At 24.8% G+C, this 20,674-nt stretch overlaps 4 protein-coding genes across 10 annotated transcripts; 2 read left to right on the forward strand and 2 right to left on the reverse strand.

The window, feature by feature from the left end:
• On the forward strand, window positions 1-3,645 carry LOC132926716 (uncharacterized). Of its 2 annotated transcripts, none has more exons than XM_060991117.1 (10): window positions 1-274; window positions 1,227-1,377; window positions 1,451-1,589; window positions 1,683-1,854; window positions 2,170-2,272; window positions 2,366-2,453; window positions 2,528-2,710; window positions 2,777-3,001; window positions 3,074-3,222; window positions 3,404-3,645. In XM_060991117.1, the coding sequence occupies exons 1-10, from the start codon at window positions 211-213 to the stop codon at window positions 3,519-3,521; spliced, it is 1,392 nt and encodes a 463-aa protein (XP_060847100.1). In that variant the 5' UTR covers window positions 1-210; the 3' UTR covers window positions 3,522-3,645. The 2 variants fall into 2 exon arrangements, with proteins under 2 accessions (XP_060847100.1, XP_060847099.1); XM_060991116.1 differs by having other exon boundaries at window positions 2-274; window positions 2,167-2,272.
• A 1,312-nt stretch (window positions 3,646-4,957) lies between these two features.
• On the reverse strand, window positions 4,958-8,422 carry LOC132924574 (RNA exonuclease 4). 6 transcript variants are annotated; one of them, XM_060988961.1, is made up of 3 exons: window positions 8,275-8,422; window positions 6,559-6,663; window positions 4,958-5,707 (listed from the first exon to the last, which is right to left on the reverse strand). In XM_060988961.1, the coding sequence occupies exons 2-3, from the start codon at window positions 6,646-6,648 to the stop codon at window positions 5,165-5,167; spliced, it is 633 nt and encodes a 210-aa protein (XP_060844944.1). In that variant the 5' UTR covers window positions 6,649-6,663; window positions 8,275-8,422; the 3' UTR covers window positions 4,958-5,164. The 6 variants fall into 6 exon arrangements, with proteins under 6 accessions (XP_060844944.1, XP_060844942.1, XP_060844946.1 ...); XM_060988959.1 differs by having other exon boundaries at window positions 4,958-5,710; XM_060988963.1 differs by having other exon boundaries at window positions 8,176-8,290.
• A 3,457-nt stretch (window positions 8,423-11,879) lies between these two features.
• On the forward strand, window positions 11,880-14,345 carry LOC132927332 (3'-5' ssDNA/RNA exonuclease TatD). The gene is made up of 6 exons (XM_060991850.1): window positions 11,880-12,370; window positions 12,541-12,639; window positions 13,039-13,199; window positions 13,377-13,560; window positions 13,729-13,891; window positions 13,957-14,345. Exons 1-6 carry the CDS (start codon window positions 12,220-12,222, stop codon window positions 14,114-14,116), a joined length of 918 nt encoding a protein of 305 aa, XP_060847833.1. The 5' UTR covers window positions 11,880-12,219; the 3' UTR covers window positions 14,117-14,345.
• Window positions 14,346-14,752: 407 nt separating this feature from the next.
• Window positions 14,753-20,666, reverse strand: LOC132927060 (histone acetyltransferase type B catalytic subunit). The gene is made up of 10 exons (XM_060991506.1): window positions 20,430-20,666; window positions 19,030-19,107; window positions 18,881-18,956; window positions 18,699-18,819; window positions 17,810-17,945; window positions 17,585-17,744; window positions 16,888-17,102; window positions 16,656-16,807; window positions 15,749-15,865; window positions 14,753-15,669 (listed from the first exon to the last, which is right to left on the reverse strand). Exons 2-10 carry the CDS (start codon window positions 19,076-19,078, stop codon window positions 15,505-15,507), a joined length of 1,191 nt encoding a protein of 396 aa, XP_060847489.1. The 5' UTR covers window positions 19,079-19,107; window positions 20,430-20,666; the 3' UTR covers window positions 14,753-15,504.
• Window positions 20,667-20,674: the final 8 nt, after the last annotated feature.

Genomic DNA, 20,674 nt, shown 5'->3' on the forward strand with positions numbered 1-20,674 from the left:
GATAACTGCTGATAAGTGTGAAGTATTCAATTATCACGATTTTATAACTGACGTCTTCAGTAATAAAAACCGTTTTATTTTTCAGCCGTTTTTAATTTACAGAAAACGTTTAAAATAATTTGTCTGTTTAATACAATGAATCGTAAATAACAACTATTGAATACATTTAAAAATATTAAAAACAAAAACATTGCGAAACAACGTTTTAGTATGGCAAACCAACTTCAAGGATTGGAATCCATGAATAAAAAGATTATTTTACAAATAAACTCAGGTTAGCACATTACATTTTGGAAATGAAACGTTTGATCTCCTAACAGTTTTGTGTACCATAGAATGATTAGTCCCTACTTAGGATTGCTAATATTTTTCACATAATCTGGTGTACGGTAATTGCATTTTTTATATTGTACCAGCCACCAAATATAAATGAAAAAACATGTATTTATCTTAGAAACTATTAAAATTAATTAATTTGTATTATATATAATTAATTATCTATATAATTAAATTATATTTATAAAAAGGCTAGAGAAACTGATATTGGCATGAATAAAATTCATAAAGAAAATTGATAGCTGAACAATAATTTTATAGATTTTGCTTAAGTTAAAGTACTTAAGTCTAAATACAATAAAATGCAATTAAAAACTATGAATCTCTGTCAAGGATTTTTGTGTAAAAAAGTTTTGTAACTGTCTGGTGATGGTAAAAAATACTTGTATCAAAAAAATTAAACAAAACAAATTTATTGAGCAAAAACTATGACATATTTTCCTTTAAAACCTTTGTCAAAACTAACATTACATTGCTATTCAACAATTGGTGGTTGTTCAAAATCTTTAACAAATCTTTAATATATTCTGTTCATACTTCTCACGCAAAATTTCAAATGTAATTGCTTTTATCATTTCAAAATAAGTTCAAATTACCAAAATATTTGTTTCATAAGTAAATTTTGTGACCAGCAGAGCTACAAACAATAATTAGCTTGGGATATCACAAAATAAATAAATAAAATATGTTTTCATTAATTAATAGAACAATGGTTAAAAGAAAGTTTCATTTTTAATAAAAAAATTGCTTTATCCGTAATTATTAGGTATTACATTTAATATTCTCTACATACCTTTGTTAAAATTAGTAATTTAAATGAAAATTATTTATGTTTATTATCAAATATGTGATAATAATTAATAGTATACATTATTAATATATTTTTTTAGCCTATGGATTTGGTTTAGTCAAAGGATCTATTGTAATTTACGCAACATTGATGAACCAAAAATTACAAACGGCTATAATTCCAGTCAATCAAAATGAACTGAAATTTGCTTCAGATATTGTATGGTACATGGATAATGCTACACTAAAAAAGTAAAAACTAAAAATTATAAAAACTTCTTATTTTCTTGTAATGATTTATTTATGTTGTTTTATATTGATAAAGGTTGAAAATGTCTAATGCATCGATAAGAATCGAGTGTTTTCGTATTCCAATAGATAAATTAAGTTTAAATGAAAAGCTTGGTTACCTTTTATTAAAAGTAAAGGGTGCACAAACTATTAATCCAACATCCAATGATCGCGTAAGTAATACTGATTTCAAGTTTCAATGCATAAGCATATGACATTTAATAATTTATTATTGATTAAATTATTATTAAATTTCAAAACTTTAGATAGAAAATATTTCATACAAATTAATAGGATCAAAAAACTGTAGTTATGATCTTAATTTATCATTACGAATTGAAGATTTAAACGATAAAACTATTGAGAGATCACCAGAAAAAATCAAAAACTCAAATTTAATAAATAAGAATACAATTGTTGAAAATTGTTTGAAAAAAAGTAATGTATTATATAATTATATAACAACTACTTTCTAGATATTTTGTGAATATAATATGTTTACGTTAAGTATAATAATTTTATTACTTTTTATATAAAATGACTTGGTCATTAGTTGATGTAATATATATTTTTAATGGCATAATAAAATAATTATAAAATTAAAAGCAAAATTTTATCAATATTACTGCTTGTATAGCCATTTAGTCTTGAAACAATTTTACCAGTTTTTAGACTATCTACAGTTACAATACATACAATGAATGAATACTTAACCTTATGATTATCATATACATAATATTTTTATTTTAGTAGAAGATAACAAACATTTTGAAGAAGACATTGAAATAGATTTACCAAGACCTGATATTAATATGTTAGAAAAAATTGATATTACACCAGAAAAATATGAACAGCAGTAAGTTTTACTAAAATTAATAATCAAGATTTTATAGATAATATACATTTAATTTATTATAATTGATTAAATACAATTTATATTTTTCTTTAGTTATGAATGCAATATTAATGTTCAGCAAAACTTAATTGAAGAATTAGAAGATTGGAAAGATAAACAAATGATATTATTTAATGAAAAGGTTATTATTTTATTTTTGATATCAGGTGACCACAGCCATATAAATTACAATTTATTTTTATTTTATTTACACAGATGAAAATAAAAGAAGAACAGCTGTTAAAAGAATTTAACAATAAATGGTCTAATGATAGAAAACGCATTGAAGACGAACTTACCTATGCTATGTCCAAATGTAAAGCATTAGCTACTGATTTAGACAATATGTCTGATATGTTAAAAGAAAGGGATGCTATAGTAACGGCTAAAGAACTAGAAGTATGATAATTAATGTTATATTATTATACTTTTTCTGTTGAAATAAAATATACTGAGGTTTTGTAGTTAGCTTGTCAAAAAGATAGTATGGACAAAACATATTTTGGATTAATACAAAATGCGCAGTCTTCCAATGCACAGTCAATTAATGAGCTCAGTAATAAAGTTTTTGAAATGGAAACAAAATTACATGAATCAGAAAAAATGAATATTTTACTAAGAAAAGAAAACGAAGAACTGAAGTACAAAAACAGTTCTGGTTTGCATGTACAAGAATTAGAGAAAAAAATTGTATGTAATTTAAATTTAAGCATATTATATAATATATTGTGCATATTATTAATAAATAAATATTATGTTTAGTCAAATTTAGAAAATAAACTTGAAGAAGCTAATAATTCTTGTATGTACTTCAAAGAGCGGTGGATAGCATCTGTAAGAAAAATTAATCAAATGTATACCAAATATCATGGAACGAAAACTGATGATCATTTACTAAACAATAGACAAAAGTAAATAATCATATTATTATTATTATTTATTACTTGAAAAGTTGAAAATAAAATAGTTTTGATATTTTCGAAGTTAAAAAATACAGTCAGCGTTAGATTAACTAATGATTTTTAAATTATTTTATTTTAGTTACCACATTGATTGTTAAAAAAAATAAACTTTATCTTATAAATTTTTTAGTATTCAAAACATATTGACTAATCAAGTAGTTGAACGACAACACGATGAAGAAAAACTAAGAACACTCTTAAATGATATAGGTAAATTACGGCAAGATATGGCCAATACCAATTATTAATTTAACTAATGTAGAATTTGTAATATATAACAAATAATTATATTATATTTATATATTTGTAAGACATTTTAAAAATTATTGTTTATGGATAATATAAATTTTAATAAAACTTGTTATATTCTTATATTTCTAATTTATACCATGTCTACTGACCACTGTATCTGCCTTTGGTAATATTTAAGATTATCACCTATTACCAATACATTTTTAATAATTTCTTTTAGCATAATGTTTATCAATAAGTTAGATAATATAAAATATGAATATAAAATCTTCAAATATTGTTCAAAATATTTTTTGTTAATATTCCAATAATTTATTTTACTTATAACAAAAATCAAATTATTAAAAATAAATTCCTAATGTTTTCCTATAAATGATTACAAATTATAACTTAGTTTTAAATGTATATAGTAAATTGTTATTGGCCTAACAAAATGTTAGACAATGATGAAATATTTTATCATCATATATGTATATATATTATAAACATTACTATTGTAATCCAACTTATTTATGTAACTATGTTCACCTATATATACTATTAAATAATAATATAAAAAGTATGTAATTTTAAACTAGTTAAAAAGTATTTATTTTCTAATGTTCATTTAATTTTTAGTTGTTATTGAATTGTGAAGAATTTAGAATAAAGTGGGTCAATAAAAAATATAATTAACAATTAATTACAGCAATAATAAATATTATTTCACTAAACCTAGAATACACATTAAGTATAGAAGTTCAATTATCTTCTAACAATGTAAGTACTATTCTCAAGAGATTTACATGATACACTTATAGACATTACTAAAATGCAGTAGCCACAATGTAGTGGATTGATTCTGCAGATGGGTCAAGACCGACCTAATCAGGATAGCAACAACTAAAGTAATAGTCGACACCATAAAATAAAATTTTGTTTAAGCTTTAGATATCCATGCATCCAACACCATTCATATCAAAGTTAATAAAAGAAACACTAGCTACATAATGTATATAATTTACCATGAATCATGTATATTTAATATGCCTAATGTATGGGTGTTCCAAACAAGTTCTATTACTTTGTTTAAATAGGCCTTGGGTTTATTACTTTTAAAACTACCAAATATTTCATTAATGGAATACTAGACCCACATGTGTTGTCTCTGTCTTACAAACGTAACATAACAAATTTGCTTTCAGTAAAAACAATTGTCTGTTTTGTAGTTTTAATACTAAAATGAATTAACCTAGTTAAAGTTAAGAACATCTGTGTTTATTGAGTTACTTAAGTATTAGATATTTTAAATATTTTAATGTTTAATAAAGCATAAGCATTTTTGAGTTGTTATTTATCTTGCTTAGAAATTAAAATATTAAAAAAAGCTAATACTTAAGTAAGTACTCGTATTCTTAGATACATCTATATTAAAATAATACTTATAGTAGGATTAAATTTTAATGATATATTTTATTTTAAGAAAAATAATTTCACAATATTACAAACTTAATCAACAAAATGTATTAAATAGACCCCTTTTTAAATTTTTTGCAAGTTAAATTATTTTAAAAACTATTATTTTAATAATTATTCAAAATTAAACTTTAATTAGCGTTCAAAAAATGCTAGAGGCATCAAAAAGATTTATCCCAAAAGTCTAAATCCCGGCTTCCTCCCAGGAGTATGATGTTCGGGACGACTTTTTTTTAAATCTACTTTCCCAATCTTTGCGTACTTTCATGTACAACTGAAGTGCTACATTAGCATCTTCAACTGAACTATGTTCTCCATCCTGTATACTGACTCCAAGTAATTTTGATGCCAGTAGTTTCAGACTAGGCTTTCTAACTTTTGTATTTTCCTTCACTTCCCAGTATGTTGAGGTATCTCTAAGCAAATGTTTGGGATGGTTTAACTCCAATACCTCCAGGTCATGTTCTAGTCCATGACCAACCAATAATTTCTGTTTGACTATTTGATGGACTTCTGTTTTTACTATGGAAAATAACTCCCCATTTGCAATGTCTTGCGGTCGAATGCCGCTCACCCGCGTACGATAATCTGTAACTTTTCCTCTGGGCTTGACAAACTTGTCGTAGATGGTTTCGCCCTTAGAATCAACAATTGAAACACGAGCCAATACACTTCTTTGTCCAATGCCAACCATTTCGCAATCGATCGCTACAACATCTTTATCTTTCTGCTTTTAAAACACAAATAAGAGTAGATCAGTACAGTGAGTCAACTACACTCAGCGGGCTGCAACCATAAATATTCAAATTAAGTTATCTATATAACAGCATTGTTGTTCAAATAAAAGGCAAGCAACGGAGAACGTTAAGTCAATTTCTGGTGTTCTTACTCAACGTCAAAGTTTTTATTCATTTTCGATTACAATATTGGGTAATAAATAGTTATGAGAAGACAGTAGAATAACACACTATCACCAAAGAATTGGGCAATAGTGACTGGAGAATGGACTGAACTAAAATGACTACCGGAATTACATAGTAAGTGACCACAAGGTCTGGCCAGATACAACGTATTAGATAAAGTACACATGAATCACACAACAAAATAACACATAAATGAATTTTAAATAATTGAGCAGTGGTAGTTTTGGTTTTAGTTCAGTTTTATGTAATGTTATCGATATGTAGCTGTGAATGTGAAAATACAACAAAAAATAAAAAATGTACTATAAATAATAATACGCACTATAAAACTACAAATATGCATTTAAAATGTAAAAATGTTGAAATATTATGCAAAATATGAAAAATACAATTAATGTTATTTTAATAGGAATGATCTAAATCAAGTACAATTCTCGACAAATTTCAAAAATCTTATTATAATAGATATACACATTTGCATATAAATCCGGTCCCTAATTATTATACATTTATCTGTGATATTTTTATATAAAAATTAATGTTTTTTTTTCTAATAAAAACGCACTTGGTTTTCTTATTAAAATTTATAAGTGCCCGCTTTGAGTAAAAAAATTATGGTCACGTTATAGATGTCATATTTTAATATATCAATTACCTTTGATCGTTGTTTATTGTTTACGCATTTTGCATCACCATTTTCTGGTTCAATGAGCAACACTTCTTTAGCTGAATTTATTGACGCCATTTTATTTAAAAATACCTAAATAAAATAATAATAGGCCTATAAGAAATAACAATTATCTATACATTCTACACACTAGTAAGCACTAAGTACACTTGATGTATTGATTTTATAATATTAATATATAATACAATATAAAATTATAAACCATTCTATTGTAAATAGTGGCAGCGTCTAATAATTGCATTCAGCCGTTAGAAGTCGTTGTGTTCGATTTTTACATTCAAGAGAATGGATGTTTTTCCATTTTGCCGGAGATTCGACATGATGTTGGCAGCGAAGGTTCGGCATGATCTTAGAACCACGAATTAAAATATATTTATGTATATTTTAATTCTTGCTTAGAACATGTTTTTATATGGATTTTAAAAGACGAATGTGGTTATAACATCATGCAGAACCTCCCGCAAAATTTCACGATCAAGATCAACTCAAATATTTATTTTATTAGTGAAAGATGGGATTTTGATAGCTGGCAGCCGTCGCTTCTATTTTGATTATAATTTAAGAATTTATGATCTATGACACCATAAAGAGTGTAATTTATTAAAGATTATTGAAACATCGAACTCGAATAGGTCATTTGAAATAATTACGCTAAGGGCAGTTGACATATACACCGGTTTTCCGGCGATAAACAATGTACTTATCTTTGCTGTTGTTACGTTTATTTTTAGTGTACTTCATTGTAAGTAATCGTTTGCACCATCGCTTTCAGCGTTAAAAAATCCGTGATTTAAAAAAAATTTCAAATGATTTTAAAATAAAACGCATTAATAAATATTAGATAGTTACATAATAATATTATATTATAACCACTGGATAACTATCTAAATATAATAACCTAGTAAAGTAGTAATAATTTATAATATTATTACAATAATTACATATTAACTAAAATTGACTGCACGTTGGTGTGCTGTGTAATATCTTATATTATCGGTATTTAAGTTTAGTATAAATATTTAAAATTATAAAAATTAATGAAACTATGAAAGTATTTATTTAAATTATCAATATTTAAAAATAATAATTTAGTTCCCTTTTCATAACTTTTTATTACTGCTAAAAACTGATGAAAATGATATGGTATTTAGAAAATGTTATTAAGTAATAATGGCATAGGTACTAATTTTATAATAAAAATTTCAGTGAAATGTTTAATTACCTATGAGTATTCTTTCTGTATTACCAATATAAAACTTGAATAAATTGCGCGTTTTTCTGTTTTTTAAGTTTTAAAAAAAAAAAAAATTTGTTTCAGTTCATAATAAAATAGAATTTGTTTATTTTTGTCGTTACACAGAACAGAAGGAATAACCGTAGGAACTTCAAAATTGAATCAGTTTAGTTTTGTATAGTTTTACCGTTGTATGTTGTACCATTGATATTTAATAATAAATAAAAAAGTAAAAAAAAATATTAAATCAATGGTTGTACCTGTACCTACCAGCTAACCGTTCTAACCTAACGAATAAGTGATTCAAACATTATTACATTAATATATTATGAAAAAAATACATCACCTACCTTCGAAAGAATATATAAAAGTGATCCAAATAAATGAAAAAATATGTTTTATATTAGACTAGACACAGACACACAGTTAACAATTGGGTAACTACTTACTACTTTACTAGAATCCTTGCTCCGCTAATATTATCAGCACCTAAGCCTGTGTCGAGTGTGTTGTCGGCACTTGCCACGCTAAAAATAAGTCCAGTCGACTATACATCGACAGCGACTCGCACGAGTCGCACGCGGCAACAACGCAACACAGTACTTTATCTGAAATACTTTATCTTTTTATGAAATATGAATGTAAATAATAAAATAGCTTATCTTATTTTATTATATAAATAGATAAAGAATAAGAATTACCATCTACCAGAAGAAATAACATAAAAGAAGAAAATAAAAATAAAATCCAGACATTAAAATAAAACGATCAGTTTGATATTTTATTTCATAAAATATTAGAATCAGACATCAGTATATATAAAATAAGTACTTAGTTAAAAGTAATAAATAAATATATCAGTACTTAAGTACAACACGTCAACACCATGAAAATACTATAGACTATCTCAGAGGCGGATCAAGGATTTAATTATTTTTAATAAAGAGGGATAGTCCAAAATGCAAATCTTAAATTTTTTCAGTAATTAACATATACATACAAGTAGACAATAATTTTAAATGTGTATTTAACTTATGCCACTGCTACTACTGATACAAGAGTGAAGAGTGACGAACATATGGCAATTACGCCAGACGAATAGCCGTATAGAGGAATGAGGCTTAATTATTATTATAATTACCTATACGTTATAGTCGTTAAACTACTATAAAGATAAAGAACAAGTATATTTTATCATGTATAATAAAAATAAATAATATTTAAATCAAAAAATCATAACATAGTATATTAGTATTAACTATTTGAAACCCCTTAGAAAGCTTAAACCTTTATATTACACTGCCTGTTGGTCAACCTAACCCGGGAAAAGTAGTATAGTTAGAAGAGTTATAAATAGGTAAAATTATGGATATGTTTTCCAATGTATTACTTTACTTATTGGTTTTTTACCAGAAGTTTACAACTAGTATCAAACATCATACAGAAAAAAGATAGATTATAATCTGTTACTTGTGACTCGTAAAGTCCTATTGACCTATTACTCTATGCTGAAACTACACTATTTCATAGAATAAAATAATAATAATTTAATATTTTGTACTTCGGTAGTAGAAGTCTAACACAAGATGTAGAAAAATTAAGGCGATTGGTAACATTTTAAAAATGAAAATTCACATTTATTATGAAGCCTGAAGGTACATATTTATTTTTAATTTAAAGGATTTTCAGAATTTCCACCTAGAGGAAGGACCTTTCTTGAAGAATTTTATGTTTACACACCAATAGGTGCATACTGTGTTCTATAACAAATTAAATGTATTTAAGATTCTGAACGTACTATGTAGTGATGAATGTATTGATTTTACAATGATGTGTGTTTTTTTATTTTATTTTTGTGCTTGACATCACATTTTGGAGTAGTAATAGTGCTTTAATTTTTGACTTCAGACCCTCTTTGAAAAGGAAATTGAATCTAGTTGGTTCATTGGTAAAAAATTTCTAATAATTTTCAAAAGCGTCAGGAAAACCCTTGTAAATATAATGGAAAAACGGAAATTTTTACGCATAACCACTTTTCAACAAAATCGATTTTTTTATTTTGCTGTAACTCAAAAACGAATCATTGTAAATACTTGAAATTTTCTCCAAATGTTTATATTAGCGTTATCTATTTACGATTAAATTTTCAAAATATTTTGACCTTTTTTAAGCTACTTATAGACAATTGAAATTTTCAACTTTTCTAAGTTTTTTTTCTTAAAATGCCGATAAAAAAAATTTGACTATCCAAAAAATCTTTAAAATTTAATACAAGGTTTATTGTAAATTGTACTTATCGTAGTAAAAAAAAATCAAAAATCGTTAATCACAATTTTTGTTTATAAGCATTTGAGGTTCAATGTTTACACAATATGTCAAAATTACGAAAATTTGCAAGAAATTTTGAATTTAAAAATTCATAAAATAATAATAATAATAATTTAATATTAATCTAAGGTTAAATAAAACCCAACACAAGGTTCTCCATAACTTTTTCTTCAAATAACTGTAAAAAAAAACTCCAGCGTCAATATAGAAAAAATTTTATGAGCATATGAAATTTATTTTTTTACGAAATCTAGTAAAATAACGATATATTATTACAATTTGAATATAAGTAATAATTTAATATATCCAACTAATTATCCTAGACTGACAAATCATCTCCATTCAGAAACGTTTTTTATATACAACGATACCTGTCATTGCATATAATGCATTCAAATTTAACACATCAATTATAATTTATAGTGATCTATTCTCAATCTCTACTATATACAGCAGACTCAGCAGAGCGATATCCACTTGCCCACCTTTTTTGTCATGATGTGTAATATATTCAATATAAGTATTATAAGTATGTAGACCTAGATATAATTATATAAATATACTAAAATATAATAATATAGGTATTGCAACTACATTTATATTTTAATTATAACTTATGTATCTCGTGGATTTAATAATATAAATAAATATCTAGACTATTAGAGAATCAGATAAATGTAGATACAATAAAAAGTAAGTATCTTTAAATAGGTACCTATTTAAATAACAAATGTGATGTGTAGTAGAGGTTAACGACATTTTTAACTTTATTACTTACCCACATGATTACACTGTCATGATGAATTATTTTGTGGATTAAATAAATTCCATACTGTATAATGTATACTCTATAATATTATATGTACATAAAATAGTAGGTAGAATGTTTTCATAGGAGTCAGGAGATATCCATATCAAGCATATGCCCTTCAAACAGGTAGGTATGTCATTAATTTTATACATTATAATCAGGCTAAATTGGAATTTTATGTGCGTTAAAAATAATAAATTACCTATGTTCATAAATATATATTTTATATGCATCAAACAATTTTAAATGCCTAAGATAGTATGATGTATACAAATATAATTTTTTCTTATACATTATACAATATGGCATATGCATAGTTATTTAAACATTTTATTAATATCCAAAAATGTGTATTTTCTTATCTATTATTAAAAAAATTGTTTTCATATTTTATTATACTTTAAATAGTATAATATTATAGCATTAAATAATTAAATACATACACAATAAAAATATAAAATGTTTTTTATGATTATAAAATGATCATGGAGGTCTGTGAAGACTCATTATTTTTAAAATTGTACGTGTCTGGTAATACGCTGGTTTTATTTCTAATAAAAATTGGAAATTTGAAAATTAAATTGGTAAAACTGAGAAAAATCAAATATTCAGGAATCACAGTTTTTATATTTTCCAAAATCCAATTTAATATTTAAACAATTTTTACTTAATTATCATATTATATTTAATCAAAGTCCAATGTCCATTACTTACATTTGAAAGAAAATAAATAAATGTTGGATAAAATAGTATTTGGTGAAAAAAAAAATTAAAATATATTAGATAAACTGTTTATTAGGAGATATAACTGTTGGATAAAGTAATGCAGTCCCATCAAAAACATCACTACCCGTCCCATAATAATGTCGTATGGTCGTGATAACACTGACAAGTGACGACTGACGATCCGCGGCTGGTCCGGTCGTTATCGTATGGAATTTTAATGCTGTTGTTGTTTAGTTGTTTTCGATTACAAATGTCATAGGTATTTACTGTTTGTCCGTTCTTTATCACCAACTTTAGACAATTAGACATTAGATAAGTGCTAAGTAGACCACCACGATCGATGTACAGACATACAGTGTCCATAATAGTTTATCTTTGGCACAGTTAAAAGTTAAAATTTAGAGCGTTTTATTTATATATATATATATAAAAATACACACAGACAACCTATTTAACAATAAAAATAAGATAAATAATTATCCTTTAGGCTTGTTTACGCGTAATTCCGTACACTTTTTGTAAAATTATCATGGCTTTTCAACCTAACAGTACAGTCAAAGTTCAGGATCCAATCCGAGAGAACTATGACAATTATTTGCTCATCGATGTTGGATCGAACATGGTGAACAAAAAGTTCAGCAGGGACTTGGAATCTGTGTTACAACGAGCAAAAGATTCGGGTATGGTTATGTACCTCTGTTGATACGTTTTATCTATTGATTGTATAATTGTGTCTCCAGACTTTTACATTACCTAACTTTTAAGATATTGTTTAATAATGACTTCCTATGATACTATTTACTATCAACAATTGTGCATATATCATTACGCAGTCTTTATTATTTTACAGGTGTTCAAAAAATAATTGTTCCTTGTACCTCTCTAAGAACGAGTAAAGAAGCGTTACGGTTAGCAAGAATATATCCAGGAGCATTATATTCAACTGCAGGTAATAACATGACATATGTACTATTAAGAGTTATTAATAGTTTAGTCTATATAATTCGTATCGGTTTGGATAAATATGGCAACTATTAAACATAAATTATAGAAACTTAAGGGTTGCATTTTAATAAATTTAAACCTAACCATTTTCAAAGAAAACCGTTTATTTACATACCATTGTAAAATATTTGACCTTAACCTTATAAATTAAAAATGAGACATTTGGTACTGTTGTATAAAATATGTAGCTGAAATAATGGTATACTTATTTATCTATTTATTTACTGCTTTTATTAACTACTGACTACTAGTACTTTTTTTTATTATTATTAAACAAATTGTTATTTACTTATAATGATATGTGTTACATATTAAGAAATGCTTATTTTTTTATGTTTAATAGGTATCCATCCACATGAAGCAAAATCTTGGGAAGATAATTATTATGATGAACTGAAAGATATTGCTAAAAATCCAGAATGTGTAGCTATTGGTATATGTGGGTTGGATTATAATAAAGATTTTTCATCACCTGATATACAAAGAAAAGTTTTTGAATTACAGGTATTACTAAAATATAAAAATATGAAAATTTAGTTACATTTCTTTTAAATTAATATTTATTGTATGATTATCATTTGCAAACACCAGGCAACAGGTTAGAATAAAATACTGTATATTTTGCATGTTGGATTAAATATAACATGTATATTATTATATTAATTTTTGTTTTTTATGTAGATTTCTTTGGCTAAAGAAATGAAAAAGCCCATTATGTTGCATCAAAAAGGAGCCCACGAAGATTTTTTAAAGATTATAAAAACACATTTGCCTTTAATGCTTCCAGCAATTTTACATTCGTTTACTGGTTCTTTCGAAGAAGCTACTGATTACATAAACTTGGGAATGTACATTGGGATAACAGGTAACATTTGTTATTATGGTGATGTTGATTTTTGTATAATGAATATCAGTATTATGTTAATTACAATGGTTAATGTCAAAATATAAATATACAATGCATGTAGAAGTTTTCATTTTTTATTTATTAAAATACATATCCAATAAAAACCTTTTTTTTTTTTGTTTGTAGGAGGTTTGTGTAAAGACAGTTCTGGTAGTGGGATAAAAAAACTTTTGAACGCAGGAACATTAACATTAGATAGAATATTAGTGCAATCAGATTCTCCATTTATGTATCCAAATGCTAGAGCAGCAAATCTTACCGATGCATTAAAATCTAACCTTACCCAAAGGTATATTTTATACTATATATATATTTTGAAATAATTATTAATTACCATGTACTATGTTTTTACAGATCACTGGGATTTTTACAACGTTACTGTACATTTCATCGAAACGAACCATGTTCATTACCTATTTTGGTGGAATTGTTAGCTGGTTTTATTTCTAAAAAACCAGATGAAGTGGCATTAGCAACATCAATTAATGCGCTTAAAATATTTGGAATGTCATAATTTTAACACTTCAAAAAGTTGTATGAATTTGTGTTGGTTTTATTATTTTTTTTTATTGAATTTATAATTTATAATTTATTATTGTTATTGTTCATCAAATTAAGGTTTTTAACTTATAATAACTATTAGTCAAAGTATAACAATGAAAATATATTGTGCCATTTAACAACTTTTGTTATAACTGCTACATTGATGTAACTAAATAAATAATTTTACTTTATTTTTGTAACAGTTGTTTTGTTTCCATTATTATTGGTTTAAACTTTGTATCATAATAATATAATATAGATAAGTTTTCAATTTCCACGAGTTATGTTTTTAAATCATAAAAAAATAGTTAGCATTTTTATAAATCATTTAAATAAATAAATGAAAATAAATAAATTATGTTGTTCAAATTTAAACTTAAAATATCAATATATTTTTTTTGGTTTTTTAGTTTCAGCATAAACTACTTATAAGGAATCTTGTGTTACATTTTAAAAACTAAAATGTAAAAAGAAAAGTTTTTATGAATTTCTAACTACAAATGCATGTAAATAAAAATTATGCCTATGTATTTTTAATATTTTTTTTACAGATATAAGAACTGATTGGGATATTGTATTAAATTTTAAAGAATTTTAACACAACAAATTAATTTTAAACATTTATTTTGAAAAAGAACTAAGAAAAATAAATTCTTATATCTAAAAATTGTTTGAAATATTACAATATATAGAAAATTACAATATTATAAATATTTGGAAAAAATTTTAATTTTCTGCGGTTATTCTTTTAGTATTCTTAAAATTTTTGTTTGTTTTTCTGATAATAAAAAAAAAGAGATTTTATTTTTAATTTTTTATATTGATTTCGATAAAGTACAAATTAGATCCAATTTTCTATCCAAAACCACCCTCAAAGTTGAAAATCAAAGCATTTTATCGACTAATAAATAGTCAATAGATAACTATTATCGTATACACATAAAAAAAAAAAATCGTACTAAATCAGTCTAAAATTGGCAAATAATATAAAGCTTCAATAATACCAAATACTTTTCTTTTTGAATGATGAGCTAGGTTTTATTATTAACTATTATAAAATCAATTAATTCAACATACAATTTTATAATACAAATTAAAAACTTAGAAATTAAACATACAATAATTCACATATTAATTAGTACTTAATAGTTAATTATGTAATATTAAAGTTGTATAATTATATTTAAAGTACTTAATTAATTTTATTAAAACATTCACTTATTAAAAAACTTAATTAAATCAAATAATGAAGAAAAGGAACATTCTTAGAATTTATTTTTAAGTTGAATATAATTAAAATTAATACAGAAAAATATTTAACATACAAAAAATTAAAAACTGGTTTTTTATGACAATTATCTATACATTAGGGCTAACTTCTAATCGCTTGATTACTTTATCATATGATGGTTCTAATTCATTATACTCAATATCTAAATCTTCCAATTTTACAAGTGAATCAGCTTTTTGAATTTTTTCAGCTTCTTCGGCTGGCATTGCCAACATAAGTTTGGTAGGTTTTTTCTATAAGTAAAAAACACATAAGATATAAAAATTAACTGTTGGAAATACAATTTTTTATGATTATACTAATATTATATACTTGAAATGGCCAATTCAATCTTGCTTTTACAAATTTCTTATATTTTTCATATTCATCCTTATTCTGCCGATTGGTAATTTTTAGTAATATAATTTCTATAACACGACGAACTTGTTTCTAAAAACAATTTTAATCATGAATTATTAATTAATTTAATAAATAAATATGTATATTAGATTTTTATTACAATGATGAGCACAATTAATTTAATATTCATATGAACCACAATAACATGAAAATAAAACCACATTCATAGTTAAAATAAATAAAGAAAGAATTAGATATATTTGCATACTCCATAAAATATACCAGATTTCAATCTCTAATTTAATCAAATCTTAGGTTTTCGTAGGATTTGAATATTGTTGTTTAATTTTTTTAAAAATGAACCATTTATTATTTCAAAAACAATTAACGTTTTTTAAAATATTGTTTTTATATAATTGTAAAAGTTTTATATTTATTCCATACTTAGTTTATTCGAGGAAATTAATTCATTTTAAATACAATTACATATTAAAAGCTATTTCCATGAGTAAAATTGTAAAAAAAATTAAAAACACTGAACTTATATTTATAAATGACTGACAGTTAATTGTTGATGATAGTGTGAGTTGAAAAGAAAAAGAAAAAAAGAAGTATTATCAGATGAAATATTTTTTTTACAAAATCTTAAATGTTTAATACCAAAATGTGTTTTTTATTTTATCTTTTTTTTTTATAAAAAAATGTTTCAAAAATTATAAAATTTTATAATTGCTTCAGTTTACAAATACTCCACTTTATCTTATATATAATATATAAATAATTGTAATTATAAGTTTTTTGGCACTTATAAGTACTATATAAATAAATAGTACATACACAATGTATTATATAGTAAATTAAATAATAAATAATGCTATACCTGGTTGATTTTGTAAAGATTTTTAAACTCTTCAACCATTTCTTGATAATGTAGTTTTTTTAGTTTTACTTCATCAAATGTTTTCAGATTATGAAAATTAGTAACATCTACAAAATCTCGAACAAGTTGAAATTCATCGTTTGGACTTTCAACTGACAAGAGTAAGCAAATTAATAGATATTTAAACACATAATATATTAATAAATTCACTTAAATCAATATAATTTAATACCTGTAATATCAATAACATCTGATTTAGTGGCATAATGTTTGTAAACGGAATTCAGTAGCTTAGCACACAATCCTTTCCTTTGGAATGGTGGTAGAATTAACATTTGACTAATTCTTGGACGGATTTTATCTGGGTAAGCATAATATTCATAGATAGTTGAATATCCCACTGGAGTATAACACAAATCACCATTTTCATTCTTAAAAATTTCATACCTGAATAATAATTTAACTTTGATTATTATAATCTGAATACAATATTTTATTCACATTGAAAACTGGTCTAATATATTTAGCTGACAAGGACATTTAAAAACAATAATTCTGAATTTGAATTATTGTTTTATTTTATAACTAAGTATAGAACATCATCAATACTCTAATCCAAATTAGAAACACCCATGGCGGTGACCAGTTTTCGTTGAGCAGCGGTCAACCACTTGTTAACTATCTGTATCATAGGCGTATGCACGTGGGGTATAAGGATGCAACTGCACCCCTAGTGAGTTCAGCTTAATTTAGTGTTTAAGTACAGAGTTAAATAGCATATTATAAATTTTAAAAATATTCTGTGTACACCTATGATTTGTATGTCTGCTGTATAATGAAGCCACAACTATGCCCATAAGTCAGCCGCCGTGGTATTTCTTATTTGGAATAGAGTACCTACATATTCAAATAAAAAAATTATATCTTACAAGATAAATATCTTCCATTTAGTATCATCAAAATCAATGGTATTTGATGAATCTATATACCATAGAACAAATGTCTGTAGTTGATCAAAATATTCTTTAAATTCATTGTTTTCATCTTCAATAACATATACTTCAAATTTCTTGTCTCCGTCATTATGATCTACAACAAAAGATAGAAATATTAATATGAATGTTAATATAAATTCGAATATAAATTAATCTTACTTAAAATAAATTGATCGAGTTGAGTTCCATAAGGCTTAAACAATGGTTCATCTTCCAAACACTTTTCAAATACATCAATGTTTGTATGGAAATTTGGAGTAATGTAATCTTTAAGTTTCTCCATTATATTGTCAGGCTATAAAATTAACATATAAAATAAATTTATTTAAAAATACTTTATTATTGAATTAAAATTAATAAAATGTGTTAATGGTGTATTAAACATATTAAGACTAGCATTGAATTGTTTACATTTTAGAACAACTTTAGTTTCACCCAACTAAACATTTTTAACGATCCAAAATATATTTTTACTTAATTAAAAGATAATTTTAATCAAAAAGTCTTAAATAGAAGTATTAATCAGCATTATCTATACTAATTAGTTAATATGTGTGTACAATTCGCATCAATATCTCTATTTTTAGTCCATAATATTTTAAACCCATATTGGGATGTATACTAACAGTATACTATCTTATACTTCCACACATTTGAATGTGTATTGTACTATGATCCAGTGAATTTGTTATTTGGAACATGCTTTGTTCACCAATATGTTAGGTCAAATATAAATTTTATAGAATATTAGATAAGTTTAATTTCTATTTTAAAAAATACCAAATTGTGCAATGAATTTCTATAATAATAAGTGTATCTTGCTTAAAAATAAATTAATTAGAAAACATGACAAATCAATCCTATATTTTCAAATGCTTACTATGTGTTTGTCATGAGATACTTCCAACAATTCCAACATTTATATAATAAATCATTGAAACAATTTTTTTTAAAATTTTTATGCCCTTATAATATAGGTAGTACACAAAGATTCAAATAAACAACAAAAACTAGTTGAATAATTCTGAAAACAGAATATAATACTTACATTCATACCAAATTTCTCTGAATCCACTTTCGAGGAATAGTTTATGTTAATATACAGCTTAAGACTACAAGCAGTGTAATACATTTTGACAACAAGGTCTTTGTAACCAAATATTTTTTCCCTAAAATAAAATAAATTTAGTTAAAACAATTTTATTTGTATATAATTATTTAAATACTCACATATTTCCAAATACTTGATAAGTCATGTCTGGATAAAATGCTGCTTTTGGATCATTAATGTCACTAGGCTTACGAACTAAAAGATACAAATAAATATTAGGTATACAACAAAATCTGAAAATAGTTTTATTTATTTATTTTATAAATACCGAGTTTAAGTTCTAATGCACTATTACTGCTTACAATATACTGTTCCATAGTGACTATAAGATTAGAAATTAATAAATCTGAAATAAATATAATATAACATTAAATCCCACTTATTATATTAAAATTAACAATGCATACATATTGTGGTTATAATTTGTCTGTCTAAAAGAGGGACACTTTCTAATAGTTTTTAAGAATTACTTATATCTATTTAATTGAATAAAATTATAAACCATTTACTGCTTAATTAATTATTTTCTGTAAAAAAATATAAGATGTAAATAGTATTTGATTTCAATAACTATTACTTTTTTATAATACTTAGTATATATAAGTTATTATAGTATAATTAAAATAATTTATAACTTAATAGTGATACATAGTAAAAAATGTATTTATATAAAATTTAAAATATTGAATTTTTTAGTTTTGTGAATGCAGTACAAAAGTGAGATTATTTGAAAAGGGGGATGTAGATTTCAAAAGTGACTCTCCTAATGTAAAACATTATGTCACTGCATACATTATAACTGGAATCTGATTATCAAACAATTATATTAAAAATTCACTTTTCTTAAAATATACTCTAATAGTTAATGCCAGCAAAACCATTAAACACGAATAAATAATAGTTAAATAAAAATAAAATATATCTAATTATAATGTTGTTTAAAAAACACATAAAGGTATTTTTAATGACATCAGATGTAACTATCATATAGGCACAAGTACAATTTATCAATTATTATTTGTTGGTTAATAGTAGATTTAAGATTGAAATTATACTCAATAAAAACATAAAAGAGACTAAATTTAAAACTTATCCCTGAGACTATTTACCTCAGTTTACAAATATTAGTATTTGCTAACAAAACAATCATTAAATCTGCCATTGTTGATCATGATTCATGACACCTGTTGCTGAATAAATTATGTTTAAAATATTAAATACTATTATAACTGCAATAAAAAGAATAAAATGACTATACAAATAGTAATGGAGAAGATGACCGAAAAGCACCTTAATTGTTGAAAGGTTAGTTAACTTGTAGTAATTTAGTGATGATTGTAATAGTGTGGTATTCAATTTTATAATGAAAATGTATAAATATAAAAAGACCAACAAACTACTGCAGTAGCAGTGAATTGTGTCTGTCTACATTTTATCCACACTGCTATCAAGACAATGTATGCAAACCTTACAGTAATTACTTTTTGTATCCTTCTATTCACCTATTGTAAAGGTAGTTAAATTTAAATTAAACTTTAAAATCTTTTAAAAATATTCTGAATTGAAAACTCAAGCCGGCAATGGATCGTTGCGCATATATTTTATATTCCAAAAGTAAGATAAATGTAGCCAAAAAACCAATGTAGGTTATTGGTTATAAGTACATACCTATGTGAACGATGTGAAAAATCAGTTGAAACGCGGAATAGATGGCGGACCAAAAACTATAATCGGTAGTGTGGACGTGACAAGTGCTGTGAGTTCGACCAATAATTTTAAGTCGGGTTAGAATAACACTTTGAGACGCTAACGATGACAGCGTAAAGAAAATGATAAATACAATTTTGGCGGTCTGCAGACAATAGTCGATAATCGTTCCCACACGCCGCAGTCACACACGGTCTTATCTCCCA

The sequence above is a fragment of the Rhopalosiphum padi genome, chromosome 3, assembly GCF_020882245.1.
Source record: "Rhopalosiphum padi isolate XX-2018 chromosome 3, ASM2088224v1, whole genome shotgun sequence".
Lineage (NCBI taxonomy): Eukaryota > Metazoa > Arthropoda > Insecta > Hemiptera > Aphididae > Rhopalosiphum > Rhopalosiphum padi.